The 22,058-nt window shown below is 42.0% G+C and overlaps 1 protein-coding gene across 3 annotated transcripts in view; it reads right to left on the bottom strand.

Moving 5' to 3' along the window:
• Positions 1–22,058, bottom strand: part of Atg5 (autophagy related 5) — a 112,034-nt gene that overhangs the window by 43,733 nt on the left and 46,243 nt on the right. For all 3 annotated transcript variants that reach the window (XM_052751413.1, XM_052751412.1, XM_052751414.1), the window contains exon 6: positions 2,417–2,511. In XM_052751413.1, coding sequence (XP_052607373.1) covers positions 2,417–2,511 — 95 coding nt within the window. The remainder of the gene's footprint in view (positions 1–2,416; positions 2,512–22,058) is intronic.

Here is a 22,058-nt window from a genome sequence, read left to right on the forward strand (position 1 = left end):
TTACTAATGTAAGGTCTCAAGTGTGTGTGTGTGTGTTTGTGTGTGTGTGTGCGCATGCAAACAATGCTTAGATTAAGTGTTAACTAAAATGCTGCATACGTAACAGCTGCACCTAATAAACAGACTATTACAGTCACACAGACAATCAGAAATTGGATGATAAAATCTCATGCTATTACGAGAATATAATTAGGAAAAAGAAATGGAGGCCCCATTTCCCTTTGGTTAGGGCATAAAAGGGAGACTTAAAAATACAACAGAGAAATGAGGAAAGCAAAGAATAAATTAGCAAAAACTATAAATCTAAAATACTGGTATTTACTTATACACCACACTTCTGAAAGCTTATTTAGACTCAAACCAGAACGAAAATGGAAAGGAGGAAAAGCTTGTAAAGCAACTCAGAAACAATGAAGTCTCCGGCCCCTCCCCGCCCCCACACAGGAAAGGGCCTACAGGAAGCTGGGCTCTCACAGTCTCCATCTGGCAGCCAGGTCTCGTGGAGTCAGTTCTGAGAACTCTCTAAGTTCCCACTTTCTATGTGATGACAGAATTTATAAAAACCATTCTCTCAAGCTGGGGCACTAATGCACACCTGAAATGCCACTGCATGAAAGCCTGTGAGCTCAGGGTCAGTCTAGTCTGCAAAGCAAACCCTGTCTCTAAAACAACCTCTTCCCTTCTCTCCAGACATAGACACTCTCCATACACCTCCTGAATTCTTCTCTATTGTTATACCAAAGCACGAGATAATAAATCAGTCTCACAACTGTCCCTGAAATGAGTTAAAAAAAGGAAGACTTCTTCTCATACACCTGCACTCCTGGGACAGCTATAATCCTTACATTAAGCACAAACTTCTCCTTCAGGAGTGTCAAGTGTTTACAACAAGAATCTATCGTATTGTTCAGAAAACAGGTTAGAGGCAAAAACTGACATCAGCACTGTGGGGCCCCAAGCTCAAAGCGCTGTGAACTCTTCTCATGGTGATGCCTTCAGAGACTGTGGAGCAGTTAGTTATCCAATCATATCCACAATGAGGCACAGTGAAGCTGTGCAATACCTGACCGTGATTACTAGAGAGCTCATGGCATACGGAAAGGAAAATAAAAGTTAATAGAATTTACACTCGGCGTTTTTCTGGACACTGGACTGAAAGCATGGACATAACACTGCCTTTGTGAGAAATATGAACCTTGGAAATAACACCTGCAATGCTAACTCTGAGTACTCAAGCTTTCAATTTCTTCTAATAAATGATTTTTCATTATAGTAGGTACCCTGCTTTTTAAAGTACTATCAACTCAACTTCTTTTACAGTGCCAGGAACTGAACCCAAGGCCTCATGTATACTAGTTCTGAGTACCTGCAGGCCCCATGTATACTAGTTCTGAGTACCTGCAAGCCCCCAAGGTACAGTTAACATTTGTCATATGCCAAGCATAGTGGATTCTCAAAGTACTCTACAGAACCTTCTCTTGACTTCATGCAGGCTTGCTGTGGGACTGACTGTCAGACACTGTCTACAACACTGAGGACTTCCCATCTTCGCTGACTCTCCTCAGATGCAGTAGTATCTGACCACTGCTCCCGGGGAGGCAGATCTCTACGAGCCTTCATCAGCTAACCACCAGCCAATACAAACCAAGCTTTATGGATGCTTCTGTCAGAGACAGCACAGTGCCTACAGCAAACATCAATAAAAACAAAAAGAAAAGCAGTAGTACTGGATTAACTGAGAAAAGGATGCTATGTTTGCTTACAGTGTGGTAGGTGTTGCTTTGTTCATTTTATGTAGGGGCATATACATCAGGCAAATAGTATTACCACTATTCACTCCCATATATTCCCAGCATTGAGGAGGCTATGGTAGGAGACCTACAAGTTTAAGGCCATCTGGGCTCTGTGGTAGACTCTGTTTCAAAAACCTAATAAAAAAAGACCTTGGGGCTTTGGGTGCAGTTAAGCTGATACAGTATTTGCCTAACATGCATAAAGTTCTGGCTTCCCAATATAAAACCAAACATGATGGCTATGTCCCATGTACTTGGGAGGTAGAGACAGATGTTCAAGGCCAGCCTCCACTAGGTAAGTTCCAGGTCAGTTTGTGCTCCTTAAGACTCTGTATCAGCAAAACAAGACTTCGAACGTGTTTCAGGTATTAACATGGGGTTACAAATAAACTGAAGCAAAGGGCTGAGTCAGCAAGTCCACGAGGTGTAACCAGAGCAACTATGAGTCAGACATTGTAATACAACCTCCAGCTCCACTACCAGCCAAAGAGGGTTCTGAAAAACCTGCATGCAAACCCAGATGCTAACAGGATCCCATATAGACAGAAGAGTTTTAGACACAGTGCTTCAAGGCGATGCCCAAAGCTTTGAAAAAGTGGTATTTTCATCATGTTACTTCCTACCTGATATATTCTAAAAGGGATATAACGAAATCCATTTTCCTCTGGAGGATATTCCATGAGTTTCCGGTTGATGGCCCAAAACTGGTCAAATCTGTCTGAAATGATATAAAATCTGTTATTAAGAGTGAACATCATTAACAGACTAGCTCATCAGAAGACATGAAAGTCCTAAACATTCTCTCTGAAGTTTCTGAAGAGCAATTAGGCATGGTTAACAAATTATTTCTCTTATTGTTAACAAAAATCAAGATATGAAAATAATCTACAACAGTTTTTCTTTCAAGAGACACCTAAACAGGTATGTGACTACTTGTGTTATCAATGCAAAGACCAGCAGTAGAGACAGAATGACTCTTCATTTAACTTCTGCTGATAATCTGTATTAGGACAAATCTGCATAATTTAAATATTAGCCAGCTTTTATATAGAGAAACAGCAGTAGAAAAGAGCTTTTCAACGAAATGTGGGACCTGGTGCTGGGGCAAAGTCTGTATAGCACTTGCCTTAAAGCATGAAAACTGAGTTCAATCTCCTAGAACCTACGTAGAAATGTCAGGCATGGCGGCGGAGGCTTGTAATCTCAGCACTGAAGAGGAGGAGACATGAAACCTGGCAAGACACCTAGTCCAATTAGCAGGCTACAGGCAATGAAGGATTTTGTCTGCAGGTAAGGCAGAGGCTTTCTTGTCACTGAGAGTACCTTTGGTCTCCATGTGCGTGCGTGCGCGCGCGCGCGCGCACACACACACACACACACACACACACACACACACACACACAGAGAGAGAGAGAGAGAGAGAGAGAGAGAGAGAAATGTCAAGAAGAGAAATAATCCCCTACTAGAGGTGGCTTACCTAACAAGTACCAAGCCCTGGGCTCAAGTCACAGGACATGGGAGAGGGCGGGTGGAAACAACATAGAGAAGTGTATGTGTGAACTATCAATTGCAGCTTAATTTCATATTGATTATGCTTTAAAATTTTTTCAGGTTGAATTAAGTTATAATTTACAGATCGTAAAAATCTACAGTCTCTTTTTAAAATACATCCAGAGGTCAGAATATTTATTGTAAATGCAATCATATAGTATGTGGTCTTTTGCATTTGCTCTGTGTATGTGTGCGTGCATGCATGTGCACAATGTGATGTTTTCAAGGTTCATTTTTTTGTTTGTTGGTTTGGTTTTTTGAGACAGGGTTTCTCTGTGTAGTTTTGGTGCCTGTCCTGGATCTCACTCTGTAGAGCAGGTTGGCCTTGAACTCACAGAGATCCACCTGGCTCTGCCTCCCGAATTCTGGGATTAAATGCGTGTTCCACCGCCGCCTGGCTCAAAGTTCATTCTTATAGCATGTACCAAAGTTTCATTTATTTTTATGATCATATAAGCATTCAATGGTATAGAGTTACAAGATTTTGTTAACAAAAATATTCGAGTCATTTCTACTTTTTGCTACCATAAATCACGTTACAAAGAACATCAGTGTACACATTTTATATGAATGTTTTCAATTCTCTTGGTGGACCTGAGAATAAAATCCTTGCATCTATGGCAAGCTGTTTAACTGTTACAAGGCAAATGTTTTGAGGAACTGTCAAACTGTTTTCCAAAGTAACGGAGCCATTTTCTATCCTACTAGCAATGTCAAGAAGTTCTAATCCATGTTTGTCACTGCCAGCACTAATCAGTTTTGCCCTGTTAATTTTGTTTTTTGAGACAGACCCACTATGCAGCCTTGGCTGGCCTCAAACTCACAGAAATCCATCTGTCTCTGCCTCCCAAGTGCTAGGATTAAAGAGGTATGTTCCATTACACCTGGCCATTGATACAGTCATCTTAGTTGGTAAGAGGCAGTAACTCAGTGTGGTTTTATTTGCATTTCTCTAATGACTAATACTGCATATCTTTTCATGCACTTGCTGGCCATTTATGTACATGGAGATTTCGCTGGAGAAATGTCCAAAGTTCTTATTTGTTTCTATGTGTGTGTGAGGACAGGCACACACTGTACATGTGAGGTCAGAGGACAACTTTTTGGGGTAGATTCTCTCTTTCTACCAAGGGTTCCAGGGATCAAACTTAGGCATGATGGAATACTTCCATAATTAAAACAGATGGGAGGTGGAGGCAGGCTGATCAAGAATTTAAGGCCAGCTTTGGCTACATAGTGTTTGAGGGCATCCTAGGCTACTTGAGATCCTATCACAAACAAACAAAAAGCTTCCGGCCTTCCAGCAAAGCTGGGCGTGGTGTCACGTATCTGTGACCCCCAGCACTTGGGAGGCAAAGGCATGAGGATCACCACAGGTTTGTGGCCATCTTAATCTATATAGCAAGGTCCAGGCCAGTCAGCACTACATACCAAGATCCCGTCTCAAGACATACAAAACAAATCTCCAAAGCAAACCTTTATTAAAATAGATTTACACAGATTCCAACTAGAGAGTGAAGGGTAAATACCCAACCAGAAAACAGGCTAATTCTCAACTAGGGAAGATTTAAGATCACAAGGGAGATTGGGTAATTGTCTGGAGACATCATCGGTTGTCAAAACTTGTCTGTGTGCCTCTAGCAATTAGTGGATGGAAGCCAGGAAAACTGCTACACACTACAACACACAGGATAGCTCTGCCAAACAACTATGCTGTCCCAAATGCCAATGGAAGGAAAACAATCACAAGGTACTGAAAGGGGATGAGTAAGAAGTTTCTGGAAAAGACCTCCAAGGCATAAAGTACATAAACAAAGAAAAAGCACCATGCACCCTTGCTTCCAATTCACCCTTCAGCACATGCACTACAATACAGGCTCAAATCCTTTCCAAGTCTTTACAATGCCAACTACTTACAGATTTCTCGGCAAAGCGTGCTGAGATTCCAAAGCAAAAGGCTCTTTTGCAGTTTCCAATGGCTGCAAGATGGGTCAGTGTCATTGGAGTAAGGGCATCCAGGGAGATGTCACTCCTGCCATATGCCCAGCTGCACATTCTTAGGAACATAGAAGTCAGCACACAGAAAGCTCCTGCCTATAAACAGAGTGGAGGCCCAAAGCAGGACTAGTCGCTTCTGGTTCCCATGTGCCCTGTCACCAACTGTTAATCAGCTATACTCCACATTATCCTGGCTATACATGGATTACAGATTCATTCTGGCCTATACAAAGGAGCAAGCTTCTTTAATTCAGGGTGTAAACTAGACTTCCCAACTGAGGTTGAAAACGCAGTCTCAGGAAAAGGCTCACACAATCCTTTCTGCTCCCAGCCCTAAGTAGCATATATAATTTTCTCATGACTATACACACACACACACACACACACACACACACACACACACACACACACACACACACACACACTTATATATAGTCACTCTTTATAAGTGTTAGAAACCAGGTGTTCCCTCCACCCTGCCTTCAGCGGCTCAGCACCAACAGCTACACTATCACCTGCTGCCAAATGGGACACATTTCCACTGTCACCAGGGTTGAGTATTCTCCCTATGTGCATGCACTATACCCCTTTAAAAGGTCCCCACCACCACCACCTGGCCCAGCACATTCTCTCTCTGTCTCTCTCTTGTCCCCACTCAAAGGCAAGCTTTTGCACCCCCCAACTCCCAATAAATCTCTTTTGTGAGGCCTGTTGCATGGTGTGACTTAGTGGTATACCTTGGCCCTGATCCACCAAGTACTCTTCCTTCCACCTCGAACACGAACACTGGTGGTGTGTGACTCGGTAGGATATCCTGGTGGCTGCGTGCTCCCCTTTTGGGTGTTGAAGCCACACTGGGACTCTATCCCTTATCTACAGTCCACCTGCAACAGACTCTCCTTCCAGCTCACCAACTGCTGGCACCCCACCCAACATTCGCAATTGGTAAGTTTTCCCTTTGGACATCATAAATGCTTTCCTGGATGGTTGATTGTCCAGCACTCCTCTGATATTCTTGGAGGTGGAGGTACCTCTAGCCATGGTCTTCAAGGCTACAGCTGACCCTCTTTGCAACCCCACCTCTGACCCTTTCCCTTGGGTGAGGCTTCGTTTTTAGTTCGGTTTTTGCCTTTGGCTTCATTCGAAAGTCCTGGCACCAGGAGTCAAGTCTCTTTGGGCTTTTAGCTCTGATCTCTGTCCAGTGAAGTGATGATCCACTGAACAGCTTGTGTTTTCCTTGTTCGGTCCTCGAGTCCTAGGAACACCTTGGACTTCAGACCTTCGACCTTCCCCCTCTTCATTACCCATGGGAACTGCGTCACCTGTATCTCCTGGCTTCCCTTTGTGATGCGTCTTGGAGAACCTCTGACCCCTCCACCTAGAGCCTGACTTAAGGGCCTCTAAACTTATCTGCTTTTGCAGTCCAATCTGGTTTCAATACCCCTTAGATAATCAATCAAAATGGCCACCCAGCAGTACCCAAGATTCTGACATTTGTTAGGGCCCTCTACAACTACTGCCAGCTACTCCCAACTACTGTTTGTTTTTGTCTGGCTTCTAGGCCACACTAGGTAAATGTCCTGTCTTTAAGTTACGGTTGATGTATCTGGAAGTTTTTTGCAAAGTGGGAGCAGGATTAGGGATCTGGGAGGGAGGGGGAGCAAAGGGCAAGCCAGCTAGAGCCTGCACACACCCAGCACACATCTGTTCTCCCCTGCAGTGTCAGCTTCAAATCAAGCTGCTGATTTAATTCTAAGGTCTGTACAGATGATTTATTTGTGAATTTGATTCCAAATTCTGGAGTCTGATTCTTCAGCTGCTGTTGTGGAATAATCTTTTTGTACACTGTGAAGATGTGTCTTTGCCAAGGTGCCTTCTGTTTGATTTAATAAAAAAGTTAAACAGCCATTAGCTAGGCAGGAGGTATAGATGGGAGAGCCAGACAGAGAGAACTCCTGGAAGAAGGGTGGAGTTGCCGGCCAGCTGGAGAGGGAGCAGCATGGGCAGTAAAGGTAATAAAGCCTGGAGACAAAAAGTAGATTGATAAAAAAGGGTTCATTTAAGTTGTAAGAGCTAGTTAGTAACAAGCCTAAGCTATGGCTGAACTTTTATAATTCATAAATCTCTGTGTGGTTATTTGGGAGCTGACAGGAGGCACAGAAAAAAATCTGACTACAAGCAGCTGATTCTTCAGCTGCTGTTTCCCTCTGGCCTGCTGTGCCCTCCATTGGGCACCTACCTGCTTCTCAGTTCCTGGTTGTTCTCCTTGTCCCTTAACCAGTCCTCTCCTTGTAATATGCCATGTCTCTCTGGCTCCTGGATCCAGCTGCAATGCCCCTGGGGCTCCCACTATGTAGGCAACCTTTCCTCTTGTCTCTGCTCTTCTGCACACTTATGGGTCCCTCCACTAAAGAACTTACTCTTTCCCCTTTCCTCTTCACTCTCCTGGATATCTCTGGCTCCAGCCTGTAGTCAGCAGTTTCAGTTCTATGCTCCTTCTTGGAGCTTATAGGAACACACACACACACAACCTTCTGCTTTGTGACCCTCTCTCTTCCTCCATGGACTCAGATTTGATTACAACAGCCTGGCCTCAATACAGACCAATGGCCAAAAATTGGCACACTTAACTTCCAAATTCTCACAGATTATAGCAACTACACAAACGAATGATGCCCAAATCTCTTCTATCTAAACTCACTCTGCTCTACACTTCCAAAAGCCTCTTATCTCTAAAGTTCTACTTCTAACTCTAAAATCTTTTATCTCTGTGATTTCTCTGCACTCTGCTCTCAAAACAAACAAACAAAAAATATCTCTTAAGATCATGCTGTAAACTATTACTTGGGATTTGTAAGTTGTTCGTTGGGTATGGCCTAAAATTCATAAAATCTTTAAGAAAAATTTGGCTTTAAACTTATAACAAAAGGCTTATAATTAAAAATCAATAATACATGGAGATATATATATGTATGTGCTTCAACTCGTGTAGGATGTGTGTGTGTGTGTGTGTGTGTGTGTGTGCGTGTGTGTGTGTGTGTGTAGTTTGGATTCAACTCTCATTTAAAAAAATAGATCTACTAGGAAAACATGTTTTTAAATATCAACCATGTGGCTCTCCTCCATCTTGGCTGATGGTCTCATCAGGATGTAAGCAGCCACATAGCTGGCAGCCATTGTTACTAAGGTTAAAGGATACGTGCCATGTGACTTAACTTCAGAGGACCACATGGCTTTGAACAGTAAGTATAAAACTTATTAGTCCTAATGAGCTCTCTGTTTATCACTGTATCCTTTAGACCAAGGAAGCAATGAATCTCCAGAATATTGTGGATTGGTATGGATTTTTTTTGGTCTTTCGAGACAGGGTTTCTCTGTGTAGCTTTGTGCCTTTTCCTGGAACTCACTTGGTAGCCCAGGCTGGCCTTGAACTCACAGAGATCTGCCTGGCTCTGCCTCCCGAGTGCTGGGATTAAAGGCGTGCGCCACCACCGCCCGGCGGTATGGATTTTTGTATGATGATAAAATTTAAGGTTATATTTGCTACAACATACTATACATGTGATTCAACTGTGGTTTAGAATATACTACATATGATGATAAAATTTTAAGGTTAGCTGCTAGAAAGTTTAGATAAGTAACAACATGTTTGATAAATAAGATATATTCAATAATTAAGATTTATAAATTCCTGATCTACTCAGGTTCACAATAGTATTTATCTAGCTTCTTTGTCTTTCCTCACTTTAAGTTTTAGCCATTTGGATAAACTAAGACATACAAAAAGCTGCAATGTTCTATAACGGTGCACCATAAATGGATCAGTAAAGTTGCCAGTCTCTGTATGGACTGTATCTATGATTAAAAGTTTTATTTTGATACTACAAGAACTTCAATTCAAAAATTGTTCTTTTTAAGGCTAAAACTAACAGGGATGAAATATAAAGTCCTAGTCTTATGAAAATTACTAACTTGTAAAGTGTTAAGCATAATTAAGACATGCAAGTAGTCAGTCACCTTATAGATGATCAGATATGTTCAAAACTATACTTGAAGTCATGCTAAGTACTACTGTAATTAATTATAGGAACAAGCTTTATCTAGCCTCCTGTGTTAGCATTCAGACATACCTGTTGCGTTGTCCGTGGTGTCCCCACCTCCCCCAGCTTGGGGACCTGGCAGGATGTAAATGCGCAGACAGCCCAGGGTCCTACAGCTGCACCTGTGTTGTCAGTATTCAGGCAGATGCTTAGTCAGCCCAGGGTCCTACGGTCATATGTCACTACATAATCTATGTGCATGCATTGCATGGCTGTGTATGTGCTAAGCCCACTTTAAAAGTGAGCTCCGCCTATTCCTCTCTTTATCACTTCTCTTTCAGAGGCAGGCCTTGACAAACTCCCTCTTCATACCCTTTCAATTAACTTCCAACATGGGTTTGTTATACTCATGGTTCATTCTCGCCATTGCTAAACTACAACATTTGGTGCTGTGAGACTAGGCAGGCTCTCCCAGAGCCCTGAGGTGTGCTCGAACCCTGGACAGCCCACTTTTCAGCTACTTGACCACTGAGCCCCTCCATACAACACTGGCTACGATTGATGAGTCTCCCTTCTCCTGGTTAGTGTAAAGGCTTTCCGGGACCCATGGGAATGACTGTTGATCCTTGGAGGAAGGGAAACCCCCAGCTACCATTTTCAAGGTTACAGCCGGCCCGCTTCGCCAACAAGCACCCCTGGCCATTCCCCACAAGTGAGTCCTTGTTTCTCAATTGTGGTTTCTCGCCTCTTGGTCCTACTTGCAGCTCTGTCTGGTACCAGTGACAATCCACATGTTTCTCGGACTCAGAGCCCTGGCCCCTGCTCTGTGTTTGATAAATCACTGAGCAGCCTGTGCCTTCTCAATCGACCCTCCCTGAATTTTTTGCGATGCTGGAAAATTTTTTAGGCCTTGGATCTCGTTTTTTTTCTGCCTCACTCATGGGTAATGCACCTAGCAATATAAACCCAACATCTTCTCTGGGATGTCTTCTAGGAAATCTCAAACCTCTACACTTAATGCCCAATTTAAGGGGCTTCTAAACTCATCTGCCTTTGCACTCAGATATGGCCCAAATACCCCTTAGATAACCAGTCAAAATGGCTATGTAACAGCAGTTTAGACCCCCAATATTTTATGGGACCATGCCAACTTCTGCCAGCCGACAGGTAGATGGAAGGAGTTGCCTTATGTTCAAGCTTTCTTTTACCTCAGCTCCAAACTCTCTCTCTGTGCTTCCTGTTTACCCACTCACATCCTCCTGGCTGTGCAATCTGAATTAGAACCCTCCACTACTCTGGACCCTGCTAGCAAGCCCCCACTGGTCCGACCTCCACATGCAACTGCTCTTTCCCCTCCTCCAGCCCCTTCTCCCTCCCCAGTAACGGTCCGGTCCAACCGCCTGACTCTCGCACCTACTTTCACCCTCCTGTTACCTGTTCTTGTGCAGCTAGGGGACCCTACCCATCCCCCACCCACCCAATGTAACCTGGCAACCATCTTCAAGATGTGCAAGAGGTTGCTGAAATGGATGGACTGATAAGGTACATGGCCTCTTCTCATTAGCTGAACTTTCTCAATAGATAAAAAATTGGGATCCTATATGTCTACCTCTTTCATTAAAGAATTCCAATATATCACCCAATCTTATAGTCTCACTTTTCATTATACATACATGATTCTATCTAACAACCTACTTCCTGAGGAACGAAGGTGAGTATGGGAACAGGACAGAGCACATGCAGATGAAATTCAAACTAATGCAGCACATCCAGCTTGGGCCAGGGTGGTCCCTGACCGGAAACTCCAATGAGACTATAATACCTCAGGTGGTGCTCTAGCTAGAGACCAGTTTACAACCTACCTCCTGATCAGTCTCTGTAAGGCTGCCCTCAAACCAGTTAACTATGAGAAACTCGAGGAAACTGTTCAGGACAGAAAAATCTGTCTCAGTTCCTAGAACACCTCATAAAGACCCTCTTACAGTATACTAATCTAGATTCCGAAAACCCAGAGGGCAGATAACTCCTTATGACCTATTTCTTTTCCCAGAGCTTCCGCAACATTAAGGCCAAGTTTAAGTGTCTGGAGAGAGGGCCTGTAACCCTAACAGGACCCCTAACAGGCAGAAGTCTTAGCACTGGCCTTTAAGGTGTACCATGGGAGAGATGAGAAAGCCTGTAAACAAAAATACCAAATGCTGGCCAAGGCCATCTGATTGGCCACCCTGATACCGTGATGACTACCGGGGTTCCCTGTCAGAGATGGCAGTAGTTGGGTCAAGAGAGTCCTGGTCCCCTCAGTTGTCCCTGGCCTGTCCTAAAAGGTTGGCTTGAGGGTGGTCTGTTTTTGATGTTCCCATGCCACAAGGTGTGCAGGGGCAGTCAACAGACAAATGTCCCTCTTGGTGGCATTTTGGACATGGCCCAGGTGGCCTACAGGGATTAGGGCAAACCCAGGCCCAGTGACCCTCCTGACTACATTTGAAGCAGGGACCCAGTGGTCCTCAAGCCCCCGGGGACAAGGGAGCCCAGGCAATTGCCAAGGCCAGTCAGCACTTTGTAAGTCTCTGTACACATGCGATAAGCCCCCTTTAAAAGCGAGCTCTGCTGGTTCCTCTCTCCACCACTTCCCTTTCAGAGGCAGGCTTCCACAAACCCTCTTCACATCCTTCCAATAAACTTCCAACATGGATTGGTTGTACGTTGTTGTTCGTTCTCGCTGCTGCAAAACTACAAAATCCTGTGTATATTTTCAAAGTTAAGCCTAAAACAAGTAACTAGAAACAAGCAAAGTTTATTTAGTTTAGATATATTTAATAGCTAGATGGTCCTCAAATTCTTCAGAGTTTGGTTGAATATGGCACTTAAAATGTTCAATAATAATAATAATAATAATAATAATAATAAAGTTTCTCATGGAAGTGCCAGGTCCTGACAGTGTCCCTAATGTTGTTGATGCTGGTTACTTTGAGCGTTGTAGATGTCTAGTGGACACAGAATCACATATAATTCATTATGTTACTTATGAGTACTGTTTTAATGGCTTTTAAGGCAATTCACTAATGTTTTTGAGCAGGCATCTTGCTTAGAAGCCCAGCCTGACCTCAAGCAAGAGTCACTGGTGTGTGCAACTTACCACTGACCAACTTCAACAGCTTTCATACTTATCTAGCTCTCACTCCAAAACACATAAAAAGAGCTAAGTAGGAAGAAAAAGAAAAAATATAAAATTAGCTATAACTTTACTAACTGGGAGGAGAGAAATAACAAACTATAAGACTTAAAGATCATGTCTTAGTGACTGTTCTATTGTTGTGAAGAGACACCGTGACCACGGCAACTCTATCAAAGAAAGCATTTAACTGAGGGCTGGCTTTCAGTCCAGAGGGTTAGTCCATTATCATCATCATGGTGAGCACCGTAGCAAGCATGGCCAAGCATGGTGCTGAAGAAGGAACTGAAAGTAGGAAGAGAGAGAGAGAGAGAGAGAGAGAGAGAGAGAGAGAGAGAGAGAGAGAGAGAGACTGGTCCTAGCATGGGCTTGTGAAAGCTCAAAGTTCACCCCTAGTGATACACTTCCTCCATCAAATCCACACATCCCTCTCCTTCCAATTCTATCAGAGTTCCATCTCTAGTAACTAAGCATTTAAATATGTGAGCCTATAGGGGTCATTCTTATTCAAACTACCACAGACTGTTTGATAGTCTAATGTGAGTGTGTGCAGGAATGCGTGTGCGTCCGTCTGTACATCTGTGTGTTTTGAGACAGGGTTTCTCTATTATGTAGCCCTGGCTGTTCTGAAACTCACTATGCAGACCAAACTGGGCTTGAACTCACAGAGATCCACCGGCCTCTGCCTTCTGAGTGCTGGGATTAAAGGTGTGTCCCATTATGTCTGGCCTTCCCTTCACCCCAAGAAATATTAAAAAGTAGAATCCCTGGGCTGACAAGATGGTTCAGTAGGTAAAGGAGTTTGTCACCTGAGAAGCTAACTTTGAGTCCCCAGAATCCAAGAAAGATGAAACAATCTGAGCTCAAGGCATATGCATGCCCCTTGGCACATGTACCCTGTCCCTTATACTCATGCACACAATAAGAAAAAGAATAATTTTTTTTTAAGAATTGCAAAAATGTAATTTTTTTTTTTTTTTAGGACAGGGTTTCTCTGTGTAGTTCTGGTGCCTGTCCTGAACTTCGTTCTGTAGATCAGGCTGGCCTTGAACTCACAGAGATCCACCTGGCTCTGCCTCCCGAGTGCTGGGATTAAAGGTGTGCACCACCACCGCCTGGTGCAAAAACTTATTTTTTAAAAAAAAAGTTGATATCCTAAAAAAAAAAAAATCCTGTTGGTCATCAACCAACATTTCTAATTCTCTGCTGACTTAAGCTTTTACTAGTAGTGGGAAATCTCAGATGGGCATAGCTCAGTGTTAGAGTTCCCTAGCATGTACAAGCTCCTAGACTTATCTGTGGTACCATCAGAAAATATGCAATAAACAAATTACAGCTCTCTCCAGGATACACCAGATATGGTTGTTAACCTGTGTATTCCTTGTTCCTCACATGGAAAGGCAACAGAGAGTAGTATTGACTTAGAGAATTGATCTATTCTTCCAATCTACACTTTATGGGTAGAGGAAATACCAGGCAAAATAATTTCCAATATTCTTATGCCAGAAAAAAAATTGTCTATCATTTCCCAAAGAAAACACGGACAAATCAGAGCGACTAAAAGTTACGAGGCTCATTTCAGCTGACAGAGACACTCGGGAACAAGATAGGAGTGAGACTCCCGCCTCATGCACACTGTACGCACTTCCTAGGATTTAAGAGCTATACTGCAAAGAATGTCACTGTGATGGGATGTAAAAATCACTCTAAATGTTCCTTAGAGAGAAACACAAACAGCTAAAATCATTCCTGATGGAGACTTACCCTTCAGAAAATTGTGCATCTACCACCACATTCACATCAATACTATAAAAATGGATGTAATTTATATAGTGTCTTAACTAAAGGCTTTCATGGTGTATAGCAAAAAGCATATCCAATTACAAACCAATCTGATTAATTTCTTCACTTGTATATGTTAACTATATTTGTAAGGCAAAATGGGGGGCACACAAATCATTACTAATGGACTGCCCCAAATCAGCTATCAAATAAGTGATTTCTCTCATTATACTTATGTCTTCTGAATCCAGCCTAACTAAGAGAATCGTACCTAACAGGGGAGTTGGGTTCAACAAGAGGCAGGAAGCATTCTCTTTCCCTCAGGTCATTTACCACTGCTCACATCCTGCTCAGCAGAATCACACATACATTTATACATGACAACAGAATTTTGGCTCTATTGCATGATATTTAAAGTGACTAGAATACATCTGATAGGGTTTCTAACAAAATAACTTTCAACCATTTTTAAGAGCTATAGAAATTTACTGTGAGTGCACAGCAGGCAGGAGCAATGGCCAGGCTCTGGATCAAGGATCAAGGCTAAGGTACCAGGAGGCTAGGCCTTAAGCTCACACATACACACATCTTGGTAACAAGACTATATCCAAATTTGTGGTTTGATTGAATCAAAAGAGCAATAAAACCTATGTCACAGGAAAGCTTAACAAAGACTATTTATATCACTGGACAAATGACAAGAGATATTCTGTTTTGCCTCAGGGAAATAAGAACTATAGTGTTGGGGAAAATGGGCACCAAGAACAGTAATCAATACATACTAAGAGTAGACTTTGTATCTGTGCTTACTATTATCACTTTCATCTCCCTTCACCACCACTCAACAGCCTCCTAACTGGTTACTACCTCCCCACGTTTATCCCCAACACACACAACTCAGAGTGCTATTTGTAAACATGAACCAGGAATCCATTTTTCAAATATTTTCCTAACAGACTATAAAAATGCAATGATAGAATTGAATAACATGATTAAGTATAAGAATCCTTTTAGAAAACATAATTTTTTTTTGTGTATGCACATGTGTGTGCAGGCTTGATGTGTGAGGAGCTATGCATATGCATGTAGAAACCAGAGGACAACTTCAAGTATTATTCTTCCTCAGTCACTGTCCACTCTGGTTTGAGACAAGGTCTCTTGCTGCTGGAGTCAGGACCTGCCCAGTACTGGAATTCTAAGAAACCACCAAGCCTAGGTGTTGCCATGGGTTCTGGAAATCAAGCTCAAGTACTCATTGTTGTGGAATATTCATTTACATTGTGTGAATATACGTCACTTTGATTAGTTTAATAAAAAGCTAAATGGTCAATATGCTAGGCAGGATTTCCTGGGCAGAGAGAACTCTGGGAAGAAGAAAGGGAGACACCAGCGGGACCCGGAGGAAGCATGACATGTAGGAGATGAAGTAACAAGCCGTGAGCCACATGGCAGCACATCAATTAATAGAAATGGGTTAATTTAAGTTATAAGAACTAGTTAGAAACAAGCCAAAGCTATCAGCTGATCTTTCATACTTAAGAAGTCTCTGTGCAGCCAGGTAGTGTGGCGCACACCTTTAATCCCAGCACTAGGGAGGCAGAGACAGGCAGATCTCTGTGAATTCAAGGCCAGCCTGGTCTACAGATTGAGTTACAGAACACGCTCCAGAGCTACAGAGAAACCCTATCTCAAAAACCAAAACCAAAACAAACAAACAAACAAACAAACAAAAAAGAAGTCTCTGTGTGGTTATTTGGGAGCTGGCAGGTGGGACAGAGAAAGACTCACTACATATGATGTCCAATGTCCGGGCACATTTTCCATCTAAGACCTGAGAAGGCTTAAAAAGAGGTTCCAAACACACAAAAATGGAGCCAAACGTGGCTTCCTAATCTTGCAGTCTCTCATGCAGTACATGAGACCTGTCTCCTGCCTGTGCTTAAGCCACTAGAGTGCCATCAGCTAAGCTGGGTGGCAGTTTAAGTTTTCACTTATGCAGACAGAAAAGATTACAGATATGCAGTGAAGCAGATCCAGACAGGAAAAAAAACCTCTAAACAGGTAACAGTGTGTTTAAAAAATGTGCACAGGCTTCAGAAAGAAAAGAAAATGGGTATAAACACTCATAGAAAAAATAGTTTATAAATAATAAGGAAAAGTCTTTAAAGAAACAATAAAATAAAATAAAAAGAATAAGCCATGTAGTGTTGGTAAATACATCAGGAGTCTGGATCCTGTATGTTACTATGTTGTCTTTGAATTTTCTGATTGCTGATAAGCAAACAACAGCTGCTAGGAGACATGGGATTCTGAAAGGGACAGCTGAAATAAATCAACCGAGAAACTTCAAGAACTCAAAACTGTATTACATTGGTGAAGAGGGAACTAGAGGCTGTGATTCCTTCAAGACTGATAGAGATCAGATTTGATCAGGGGAGATACCCGTAAATCCTGGATATAGACAAAAAAAATCTAAAAACATTACAAGACAGGTGATGTATATTTTACCTGCTGAAACATAAAACAAAAAAAAATCATCTTTGGCTTATGCACATTGCACATCCCATACTTGTGTTAATGCTGAAGTATATGTTACCTTTAAAAGTTGATGTGTTTTCAAAGCAAGGGTACCAGACACCAATGGAAACCGGTGGCCCAGGTGATCCAGCCTCTCAGAGAGCCTCTGTTGTAGTTTCCTCAGAGTTCTGCATCTAGAACAGCTTTAAGGCTGCTGGCTGAGATGGTCTGAACTCACAGACTATTGTAGCCAGGACTTGACCATTATCCTAATTTTCTCAGGGTCCTCCAAAGATGCCAGGGCCCCCAAACAACAGGAAGCAGTCTAGAGAACACAATGCCCACATTCCCAAGAGATGGGATGGGTGGTTTTTGGTCATTCAGTCAGTTATGGGTGGTTGTTATTGTTTAGGGGGGTTGGTCACAAGTTGTTATTGGTCATGGTTAGGGAGGATACTAAGAAAAGGAAAGTAGATTAGGGAATCTCATTCTGAAATGAAAAAGGGATATATATATAAAAGGGTAGACTACTGTATCTACTTTCAAAATAAAAAAGTAACTACTGGCCTCAAATATTTTACATTGGTATGGATTTTTGTATATTGATACAAATTTAAGGTTATTTTTGTGAGAACATACTGTACATATGTTTCTACTCTTGTTTAAGGTATTGTACCTATGCAGCTCATTTAACAATGTAATGTAAATTTCTAGTCCTTGAAAGTTATTATCACAAACTATTTAGGATAATAAAGAAATGCAGGTTAGTAGTTAGTCATCTATAACAATCAAATTCGTCATGTAAGATACATTTTCAAGGTCAGAGATATATCTTAGATAGATGGTCTTCAAACACCTTCAAAGACCTACAGAATATGGCATTTTAAATGTTTTGTTAACATAGAAATTTTCATGACAATGAGACACACATCTGCTCCTGGCAGCACCAATTTATTTCAGAGAAAATGATAAGCATTAAAGAAACTCCATGTGCAGTTTGCTTTCAATGTAGCAAAACTAGCCATTTGGGCAAGAACGTGCTCTTGTCTTGACTCCTGACAGTATGCTGTACAAACTGGACAAGCAGGACAAAAAGGAAAAAGACTGTCAAACTTTGCTAAGATAAGGTGGGAGAGTCCTTCAAAGTTCCTGCTTCATAGAAAAGCCTGCCATTCTGCAGGGCACACAAGAAAGTGACTGCTGAACTTTGCCAAGATAAGGTGGGACAGTCCTTCAAATTTCCTGCTTCACAGAAGTCAGTCAGATATTCTAGACCTGTAAGACCGAAGATGGATGCCTCAACATTGCAGAGGACCCTTGGGGTGACTGTCCAAGCAGCCAAATGTCTCTGTCATTTCTTAGTTTTGGAAGTAGCTTGCACTGTAGTTCCTGTTTACTCAGGTAATATATCTTTCTGGGGGGGGGGTGGTCTTTGATAGAAATGAAGACCAGACAGTTACTAGTTTTCCTTAGTTATGATAGAAGATAAATTAGGCACAAAAGTTTGGACTCTTTAAGAGAGGATAGATAATGGAGTATTTTCTCTAAATTTTCCAAATACAAATGAACTGGACAATATAAATGTAATTCTTACCTGATAATTGTTTATAGTTTTATTATGTTAGAGTTAAAACCTTTTCTTTTTAGACAAAAAGAAATGTTGTGGAGTATTCTTTTACATTGTGTGAAGATATATCACTGTGATTAATAAAAAGCTAAATGACCAATAGGTAGGCAGGATTTTCAGTAGCGAAATGCTGGGAAGAAGGTGGAGTTGCCAGTTGCATGCAAGTAATCATGACATGTAGAAGATGAGGTAACAAGCCATGAGTGCATAATTAACAGAAATGGGTTAATTTAAGTTATAAGAGCTAGTTAGAAACAAGCCTAAGTTGTTGGCTGAGCTTTCATAGTAAGAAATCTCCATGTTGTTTATTTGGGAGCTGGTGTGGCAGTACTCGCTACACATACCTCATGCTCTTATGAGAAGCACTTTGCTGAGTGAGCTTATCCACCTAGTCCCAAGAATCACTGTTTAAAAAAAAAAAAATCAGACCTCTGCTTTGCCTACAACTGGGGTAGTTAGTAATGAAGCAACATTCCCCAGGTCCCACCACTCTCCTCCCCCAGTAAATGCTCTGTTGCTCCTGCACTCCCCAGAGATCACCTACCACCTCATTCACACACTCACGCATTTAGTCAGTCACTCACTCATTCACACTAACTTGCTTACTTACTAAACTCCAAGTCACAGTATTTTTTGTTTCTTTTCCTGGAAAATGTCAAGTGTGTGTGTGTGTGTGTGTGTGTGTGTGTGTGTGTGTGTGTGTGTGCATGCACGGATGGTTTTCTGAGGCAGGCTTTCTCTGTGTACCCCTGGTTACCATGGAATTTACTCTGTAGGCCAGGCTGGCCTCAAACTCAGAGGTCCATTTGCCTCTGCCTCCCAAGTGCTGGTTTAAGGGCATGTGCCAATATACCTGGCTGATTTATTTTTCTAAGTGTATGTTTATGGATATGTATGTGGATATGTATATGAGTGCTGGAATTCAAGGCACAGGCCATCACATCCAGAAAAAAAAAAAAAACCATAAAGGTTCTTAAAAAGACTTACAAAGCTAGAGCACAGTGTATGCCAAGACTGACTATCTAAATGTGTTCCTGTTCAAACTACAGACTGCATTTCATAACTTGATTCACCATGTGCTGAGAAAATGTTCTTCTTTTAGACAGTGCATCACTGTCTGAGATTCAGAGGTCCAGAAACAAACTGAATAATGAATCACACTCATTTCACCTCACACAGGAAGCAACTTAGGTCAACAAAAACAGAAATCTACTCTAAGTTTTATAAGAACTAAAGGCAAAAAGAGCCCATGCTATTTTTATTGTAACTTTTAAAAATGTTCTTATTTCATTTTATGTGTATGGGCATTTGCCTGAATATATGTCTGGACACCATGTGCATGCCTGGTGTCTGCAGAGGTCAGAAGAGAGTGCAAAGGTCCCCTAGAACTGAACTTACTGATGGTTGTGAGCCACCATGTAGTGCTGGGAATCAAACCCTGGACCTCTATTGTATGATATTTTGTTTGTGTTCTGACAAATAAAGCTTACCTGAAGATCAGAGGGTGGAGCTAGTCACTAGTTAACCATAGAGGCCAGGCAGTGGTGGCACACACCTTTAATTCCAGCGCTTGGGAGGAGGAAGCAGGAAGATCAAGAATTCAAGGCCACCCTGGACTACACAAGATTGATCCAGTCTAGAAGAGAAAAAGAGCCAGGTGGTAGTGGTGCATGCCTTTGATCCTAGCACTTGGGAGGCTCAAGCCTTTAAACCCAGCACTAGGGAGGTGGAGACAGGATCTCGGTGCCCATTCAGTCTGAGGATTCATAGAGACAGAACCACCATTCAGCCTGAGATTTTGTAGAGATAAGAAGTCTCTAAATGGCTGGCTTCTCTGCTTCTCTGATCTTTCAGCTTTCACCCTAATATCTGATTCCAGATATTTATAGATTAAGACTAAATAGACTCACACTTCAAGCCTCTGGAAGAACAATCACTACTGTTAACCTCTGAGTCATCTCTATAGCCCTGGTCAGTAAAATCTTTGCAATGTTTATTATATAAAATATCTTCTCTTTATCTAATACAGATTCCTTATGTTTCAGTTAGGAAACACCGATGATTGTCTGTTGACAAATGTTTCCAAGCAAAGACATATTAGTGGCCACTGAAGATGCAGAATGAACTGGAATACTTCTCGGGCTATGTTCTCATTCGCATTACCTAGGAAGCCTTTAAAAGCACCAGTGTGGGGACCTTCCCCAGATCAATTACAGTGCCTGACTTACTGGCACCAGTACTTTTTCAAAGCTCTCCAGACGACTCCAATATGTAGCCAGAGTTAACAACCTCCAGATGTGATGCAATATGCCTTCACTTTGGAGTCAGAGGCTGAAATTCCTGGTCTCATCACTTTAACAGTTAAGTTCATTTCCTCATTTGCAAAGTTGATAACATTTATTTAATCCTTATAAGGAATCACAAGATAATGCATGTAAGAGTATCCAGGACTGAGACATTACATAATTTTATTTATTGTAATAACCTCTAGGAAAGTTCTCTCCTATTGGTATTCTATTTAATTTGTCTAGAGTAGCCATACGAAAAAACATCCTTTTAAAAGATGTTCCTAACTTACAGACAGTTCATGCTCGTACATTCACAAACACTAAAGAAAGAATGAAAACAGTAGACAAAAGGAACGGTAGGGCTCAACAACTTCTCAACTGTACAGTGTGGAAAGTGGAGTCGCTCAAACTATTATGTACCGACTTAAAATGAAAAACAAAAGAACATAAAAAGTACACAAGAAGCTATCTCCTCCACTCCCTCCACAGCTGGGGCAGTCAAACCGGTACAAAGTTACGACTTGTACAACGTCCCATCAGCCCTTCTACTTGCACGGGCAGTGCGTGGTGGGTCAAGCCTTCTCTGCCCATCCAGCCCATTCCTCAAATAGCAGAGAGGGCTCAGGCGAGTGGTCCTGAGCTAAAGGAGCACACTGGATGTTTCGATGGTGGAAAGCAGCATCAGATACTACACCAAAGTAGCACCAGAGTGGGAAATCAGATGGATGGGCGCTGGAGACAGGCACATCAGCTGGCATGGCTCACAGCTACTTTCCTGTAACTCCAGAAGGTCCAATGTCCTCTGGTCTCCACAGGCACCTGCATGTAGGTGACACACATACAAACCGGCAAGTGTACACACACACTCACTCCCTCACTTAAAAATTTATTCAGCAAATTCTTTTTTAACATGTACTTATTTCATGTGTAAACTGTGTTGTTTTACATGAGGTTATGTGCAGCACACACATACTGGGGTGTCCATGGAGGTGAGAAGAAGGCATCAAATCCCCTGGACGTGGAGTTACAGATGGTTGTGTGCAACCATGTGGGTGCTGGGAATTGAACCCAGGTCCTCTGCAAGAGCAACAAGTGCTCTAAACCACTGAGATAGCTCTCTAGTCCCTTATTATTCAGTAAATTTTAGTAAGTGATAGGCATAATAAACCCTAAAAGGCAGAAAAATTTAATCAGAACTTCTAAGAAACCTAATGACAAAAAAAATGAAGCTAATAAAAATCTCATACAAATCTATTATTTCTCATATTATTCACTTACACTTAACTATCG

This window comes from Peromyscus californicus, unplaced genomic scaffold (assembly GCF_007827085.1).
Source record: "Peromyscus californicus insignis strain IS unplaced genomic scaffold, ASM782708v3 Scaffold_22__1_contigs__length_63687245, whole genome shotgun sequence".
NCBI classification, from domain to species: Eukaryota; Metazoa; Chordata; class Mammalia; order Rodentia; family Cricetidae; genus Peromyscus; species Peromyscus californicus.